Here is a 7,846-nt window from a genome sequence, read left to right on the forward strand (position 1 = left end):
CACACACACACACACACACACACACACACACACACACACACACACACAGTAACCTGCAACAGTATCAATGGATGTATTAAACCGCAGTGACACTAACTTTCCTCCTATACGAACCTTCTAAAGAGGGACAGAATTAAGCGTAACATGTTTTGTGATTGCAAATCCTTTAGGTTCAAACTTCATGTCTGTTGTTCTACACTAGAATTATGTTAAAGTTTCAACAATTTATTCACTCAACCAAATCAGTTTATTTTCTTTGGGTGAAATGACGTGATGAAAGTCCATCCCTTCATCTTGTTCGGCTTATCTGTTTCAGTGCCTTGGCTTTGGGTGAAAGGCAGAGTACATCCTGTACAGGTCACCGAACCACTGCAGGACTAACACAAACAGACAGCTGCTCATGCTCACAGTCACACCTATGGCCACTTTAAACTCTCCAATTAACTTAAAGCCATGGATGTGTTGGAATGTGATGGGAAGTCAGAGTACCTGGAGAGTACACAACAAGGCCCCAGCCACCTCTTAGATTCAAACTCAGCACCTGTAAGGCAACAGTGCGAACTATTTCTTTAAAATAGTAATTAAAACATATCAAATACTTAAACTGAGATAATTATAAAAATCAGTTTGCAGCATGTCTCAGAAGCAACAGTTGCCTTTGAAAATTGAATAGATTCTCACCAGGCAGCCTTGACTTGCCAGATATACGTACATTTAACTGGCAGGGCTTTTTGGTTTTGCCCCCCGCTCGACCACCATGCGGGACACTTCCTGGGAGTGTGCACAATAATCTTGGATATCACTTTAAATGTCAGAGAACTAAGTTTCTCAAATCCATGTTTGTGCTGTTTTGTCTTAAACAACTTAATGGTTGCAATTAATAGATTTTTACATAAACCCCAAATATCAGAATTAGGTAAAGTAACATGTTTGGAAATTGTTATCAATGCTTTTATTTACAACTTATGATCCTTTAATAACAATAGCTGATAGTTTTAGATTGCTTTTTGTAATTACTGAAAGAGGTCTACTATTGCATTACATGAACAGATAAATGACTATCATTGACCAAACTGTGAAATAAAGTTCTATACGTTTATATACATTTCTGTCTAAATAGTGTAGCAGCTGGTGCTAGAACCATCTGTGCTCGTCTCTACTGAGACTGAAGAAGGCAAACATGTGCTGCATGACATTCAGCAGCCCAGGTTTGAGTCTGACCTGAGGCCCCTTGCTACACACCTTCCCCTGCAATCTCTCCCTGCTTTCCTGTCGACTCTCCATTACGGCAGCATCCAATAAAAGGCAAAAGGCCCCAAAAGAGATTTTAAAAAGTAAAAGTGCAACTGGATTTCTTGTAGCATTTTAACAGTATAACGTTACTTTCAAGTTGGCCCACGAGGATGTCTAACCCATCAGCTACACAACAGTTGAATCAGAAAGACCGAGCTAACTGTTGTGACTTGTTGTTTCTAAGTGTGACAGAGATGAATAAGAACTGTTACTTGAGCACAAAGCAGGACATGATATCAAAAATGGAGCGAACAGTTGATCTCCTACCATTGTCGCTGTCCGATTTGTTCTCGTGCTCAGTGTCAGTTAGAGTCAGCACTGAGTTGGAGCGGCTCGACAGGCAGGAACTCCTCCCGGATGATTTACCCAGACCTCCGCGGCCCCACAGATGCATAGCATGCTCTGGGGACATGACTGCCTGACTATCAGTGTCTAGCTCCTGAGCTGTACCAACTGAGAAACCACGGTGGGGTGGAGGCATTTCAGGGCAGAAAGGCAGGCCGCGACGAGACGGTGGCTCACAGATCCCCAGCTGACGAAGACTGAAGTGTTGACCTGAAACAGATGGCCGTGTTGAAATAATTTAGAAATCATTAGATCATCGCAAATGACTATAGATCTAATACACAGAGATGGTGTGACTATGGCATAAAATATACACTATATTGCCAGTGTACACTCACCCATCCAAATCATTGAATTCAGGTGTTCCAATCACTTCCATGGCCACAGGTGTATAAATTTAAGCACCTAGGCATGCAGACTGCTTCTACAAACGATTGAGAAGAACAGTAACTCAGCCACAAAGTGGTAGGCCATGTTAAATCGCAGACCGGGGTGCTGGGTATGCAGAGGTCACCAACTTTCTGCAGAGTTAGTTGCTACAGACCTCCAAACCTGATGTGGCCTTCAGATTAATTCAGGAACAGTGTCTCTTTATTAACCTCTGTCTCTCTTCCACAGCATGTCTTCATCCTGTCTTCCTTCTCTCACCCCAACCAATCACAACAGATGGCCCCGCCCCTCCCTGAGCCTGGTTCTGCCGGAGGTTTCTTCCTGTTAAAAGGGAGTTTTTCCTTCCCACTGTCGCCAAAGTGCTTCTCATAGGGGGTCATATGATTGTTGGGTTTTCTCTGTATGTGTTATTGTAGGGTCTACCTTACCTTAAAGTGCCTTGAGGCGACTTGTTGTGATTTGGTGCTGTATAAATAAAACTGAATTGAATAGAAAACTTCATAGAATATGAGTTTATGACCAAGCAGCTGCAGTCAAGCCTCATATCACCAAGGACAACGCAAAGCATTGGATGAAGTGATCTAAAGCAGACTTCCAGTAGACTCTAGAGCAGTGGGGATCTGATCTCCGGGGTGACAAATCATGTTTCTTTGTATGGCAATATGATGGCATCTGAGTTTGGCGACTGCCAGGAGAATGTTACTTCGCTGTCCAGTGTTATATTTGTTGGTGAGGGGATATGGTGTGGAGTTGTTTTTCAGAGTTGGGCTTGGCCCCTTAGTTCAACTAAAGCAAATCTTAATATTCAGCATAACAAGATACAATTTCAAGCTCCCAGCTATGTGGGAACAGTTTGGGGGTGGCCCTTTCCTCTTCCTACAGCACTGTGCACCAATGCACAAGGACAGAGTCCTGACCTCAACCTGACAAACACCTTCGGGATAAACTGGAAATATAGACTGAGATCCAGGGGCTCTCGGCCAACATCATTGTCAGATGTTGCAAATGGTCAAAAATTCCCCCAAACTCACTCCTAAACCTTGTGGAAACCCTTGATCTGAAGCTATTATAGCTGCAAAGGGTGGGCTGACATCACATTAAAACCTATGGATTAAGAACGGGATCTCACTCAAGTTCATATATGTGTGAAGGCAGACGAGTGATTAATTTTGGCAATACAGTGTATATACAGCAGGTGGAAGACAGCTATGGAAAAATAGTCAAACAAGTCTGTGAGGAATCTTTGACAAAGCAATTCTTATGAGACTGAATGAATAACTCAGAAGACAAACCAGACAAAAGGTGCCTCAAATCCAGTTAGACGTTGAGAATATAAGTGCTTTAAGTCTCATGTATGGTGGTGCAGCTCACAGTGACATGTACATGTTTAATATAATCAATATGAAGCTGTGCTTTAGTTTTGTACACAGTTTGTTCAGATGTAAATTAGAGAGTTAAAGATCAATTTTACTGCTAATTAAATGACAACCTTTACTCATTATTAGTGTTATTACAGTAAAAGCAGTAAGTGAAAAATAATAATAAATAATTATATGATAATAGTAAACATTAATGATTTTAACAGCTCAACAGCTTTTTAAACAGTGAATAACATTAAAAAACATTTACCGTTTGTACCGACACTTTCCCAACTCACTGTAGTCAAATTTGGAAGGTTTCTAAATAACAAGCTAAGTATGTGTGCGGGAGGTGGAGTGGTCTAAAAAGAAGGAGCCTGATATAAAATAAAACAACGAGATTCAGGGCAGCCAATAACCCAGAATCATCTTGATGCACGCTCAATCATCCAGGTAAGAACATCTCCAAAAGCTGGTTCTGTTCATCTGGATGTTTTCAGTGGGAGAAACGTTTCGTCGTCTTCAGTCTCAGCTGACTGCAGGCTTCAATCTTATAAACAGGACATTTGCATGATGACTGAAACCAGCCCACTGAAGGAACAATGGGCTGGGAGCTCAGTTCCTTAGTCTTAATTATGCAAATTCTCATGACCATTGATCAGCAACCACTGATCAAAACCCACTGATCAATGGCCATTCACAGATGGTACTCATGGCGAAAGTGACGAAACGTTTCTCCCACAAAACGCTACGTCCAGAATCAACTTTTGGAGAAACCCAGAATCATGTTTACGCTGAGAGTCTGATGATCCTAGCTTTCCTGTCAGAGCCTGAGCTTTAACAGGTAACAAAGGCAGTGACGAGCAATAACGTTTCTATGCTAGAATCACTGCAGTTGCCTTGAAGTCTGTTTGGGCTGGTTGTCATCTTGGTTTGTCAGGTGTGTGCTCATACATAAAAAAGATTGCATGTATTTCCTCAGTAAGACAGGGATCTGTGTTGGTGTGTGAGTGTAGCCTCAAGTTTATTTATAACTGATGTGTTTCAGGGCATTTTACAGAATAACAAAGTAACGTACGTATTGTCGAAATTACTTTCTATGATGAGTAATTAAGTGAGGTACTGCATTACTTTTAAGAAAGGTAATGCGTAACATGTAATACATTACTTTTTCTCAATAATGACTGTAACATGGGAATAAAGTAGTCTAAGTAAAGTCTGCGTTTTTTTCCCTCCTGTACTCTTGTATTAAAAATCTGCAATAATTTAAAAATAGATGCAATACAACAGAATGAAGACAATAAATAGTAAATAAAAGTAAATAAATAAAATTCAATTTTCTATTTCAAATGCTGTTTCTTTGATATCTGTATTTCATATGATTTAATTACATTTAATTGGAAATGAGGAGTAACTGGAATTGAGCTCAAATCGTTTTCAAATAACAGGATACTCCTTAAAAACATATTTAAAATCTAAGTGTGTGCTTCATTTTCAATCAGCAGATATAAAACCATTCTATGATTAACAGCACAGCAAGACTAATTTTCTATTATATGTTCAATAACGTATACTGTTGTAAGTGGACTTGGAGAAAAATGGGTTTAGTCTTTTGTTGATTTTTATTCATTTTACTGTGTGATTTTTCTCTTTTCTCACTTTTTCACTTTCATTGGGCAATTATAGCCTTCAGACTTATTATCATATGCTTCCATCCTCTTTCTGGACTCCTGTCATATTTATACTTTTAATGTTAGGTTATGCAGATTTTATGCATACAATTCTAGGTTGTTTAAATTTCATTTATATGTACTTTAATGTCTCTACATTGTAATCATATTTTTAAAGAAAGACAATTCATATTTCTAAAGTAACTGATGGAAATATCCTTTTTACAGTAGTTTTGTTGGTCTTAGTGCACACATACAAATAGATGGGGATAGCATTGCTGTCTGTGCACTTTTGCAGACTCTCACCTTGTCTGTTAAAATCATCCTTTTCATGGTGAACCACGTCCTTGTGTCCCTTGGTTGTCCCGTACAGTAACCTGTCAAAAGCCAAGGGCAAAAAGGATAAAGGAAGGTGCTGCACACACGCTGTAGGCTTTGACAAAGTGCAAATTCTTATGATGAAAAAACTGATACTAGTAAATAGGGCTGGACGATATGGCCTAAAATCCATATCGCGATATAATTTGAAGCACGTGCGGTAACGATATACATCACGATATATTCTTTTCTTCTGTATAACGTATTTTCCACACTATAAGGACTTAAAATCCTTTAATTTTCTCAAAAATCGAGAGTGTGCCTCATGTATGACTTCTGGTTGTGCTTACTGACCTCGAACCGACTTTGGCTGCAGAAATCTGTTAAAAAATGTTTTAGTACAACTTTGATAAGCTGCACTGCTTGATGGATTGTCAGAACATTAGGGCTGCCGCAGTGAGGAGCTTTGCGGAGTAATCTGGGTCCTAAACTCCGTCCGCTTCAGGTCCCAAAGTCAAAGGAACACTGAGAGTTAAAAACAGTCTAAATTCTTTCATCTTTAATAAAATCATCAGCGTTGCTGCTTTACCAGGTGTAACAATTAAGTTTAACATCCAGGCATCCATGAAAACAGAATTTAAATTTAACGGAGTTAGAAGTTAGCTCGCTAGTTTCCACCTAAACATTTCATACCATGTTCTGACTGAGAGATTTTTGAAACTAATTCAAACGTTCAGCTCTGCTACCACTTCCAACATAAATGAAGACAGAAAACTAAACAGCAGTGGCGTTTGCAGGGTTACTGAAGTTGGACTACCTGGTATATAATGTTGTGCTACGTGATTGCTAGCGACACAGCTATGTTAGCATAACATTAGCACAGTGAAGCTGGAGGATGAACGCCAACTTTTCTTCCACTCAATAAAAGTTAACGTGACGGATTCTGGTGGTCAGGGACAAATGCAATCGCATAGCAGGATGCTATACACGGGCCAAACTTCAGTCAGGAGAACAACTGAGATCATTCATCCACAATACGAGGTTAGTTATTAATATACTGCAACAACATGGGAACAGAGCAGCTGCGAGAGAATTCAACATTAATGAATCAATGTTATGGAAGTGGAGGAAGCGCAGTTTTTGGCTTTCCCCATATTTCAAAAGTGCTTCATCTCTTTGCTGTGACTGTTGCCCGTCATAATTTGCAGATGATAATGGTTGTAGCCACTGCGATGCTTTCAACCAAAACAGGCGCAGCTTGATGACATCATCAACACGCGCTATCGCGATAGACCGGTATAGTCAAAATCTCTATCGTTGGCCAAATTTATATCGTTTATATCGTATATCGTTTATATCGCCCACCCCTACTAGTAAATTAACCTACATATATTTACTGGAATTATACAAAACAGCATTAAGTAATGATTACTGTAAGATGATTAAATAAATGTCTATACTAAGAACATTGTATTTGAATGTCTTTATGCATGCTGAGTCATCGAGGTAAGAAAATCCCAGAAAGTTGATTCTGTTCATGTGGACAGTGAGACACGTTTCACAACTACAACCACAATTTACTGGTCACGTTAACTTGGTGGACAAATACATTAATTTCACTAGAAGAATATGAAAAATGACAGGCTAGCCTTCTTAGACTGAGATTTCCTTGAGTAATGGGGGACATTTAAAGTCAATGTGCACGGTAAACAACATCCGAGATCTCAGGAGAGCACAGTCCCACGAACAGCTAAGATACTGCGAGGGCCCTCAAGCTCCCAGGCCTCTGGTAGAGGACCTGAGCTTGAAGGACAGACGGGAGGGGTGAGAGGGGAATTTTTTTAATAATATAGTCTCATCATCCACTGGACACAAATATCATCAAAATGACACAACACAGAGCGAACACCATCACCACAGACACAATGGCTAGGGAAGAAGAAGAGCATCATATCAAAAAAGGCCCTGACTCCCTCTGTGACCATTCATCGATGGTCAAGGCTGACCTCATGGCCCGTTCTTGTCAGTGGTGCTAGTTTCGGTCATAATGCAAATGTTCTGCTTATAAGGTTGGGAAAAGCGGCAGCTGGCCAAGACTGAGGAAGGTCTATGTCAACCTAAGTCTTTTTAAGTAGAGATAAACTTTGCTTATAAATTCCCATATATGTAGGTTTATTCAATAGAGTATAATTAATACGGTAGATTTTCAGCCAGCTGTTTACAAAGGTGAATTACACAGAGGAAAAAATAGAGCTACTCACATACAGAAAAGAAATTCTAATCACGCCAGTTTGTGTTTTTGACATTTTTGACACAGTTCTGATATTGCTCAACAAAACAGAAGATAATATGCGTGTCATCTATTTTCTAACCTGGTCTGGTCTTGGTGCTGGTCAAAAGCCTTCAGTGTTTCACTGGAGGAATAGGACTTCTGGGTGGGGACCCGGAGTCCCTGGGAACCAATAGCACAGC

The 7,846-nt window shown here is 39.9% G+C and overlaps 1 protein-coding gene across 1 annotated transcript in view; it reads right to left on the bottom strand.

Moving 5' to 3' along the window:
- Nucleotides 1-7,846, bottom strand: part of tenm3 (teneurin transmembrane protein 3) — a 351,094-nt gene that overhangs the window by 217,359 nt on the left and 125,889 nt on the right. Inside the window, exons 4-6 of the mRNA XM_013914582.1 lie at nt 7,747-7,840; nt 5,363-5,433; nt 1,561-1,848 (exon numbers count right to left, since the gene is read on the bottom strand). Coding sequence (XP_013770036.1) covers nt 1,561-1,848; nt 5,363-5,433; nt 7,747-7,840 — 453 coding nt within the window. The remainder of the gene's footprint in view (nt 1-1,560; nt 1,849-5,362; nt 5,434-7,746; nt 7,841-7,846) is intronic.

This window comes from Pundamilia nyererei, unplaced genomic scaffold (assembly GCF_000239375.1).
Source record: "Pundamilia nyererei isolate P.nyererei 1_Seehausen unplaced genomic scaffold, PunNye1.0 scaffold00207, whole genome shotgun sequence".
In the NCBI taxonomy this organism is placed as follows: Eukaryota; Metazoa; Chordata; class Actinopteri; order Cichliformes; family Cichlidae; genus Pundamilia; species Pundamilia nyererei.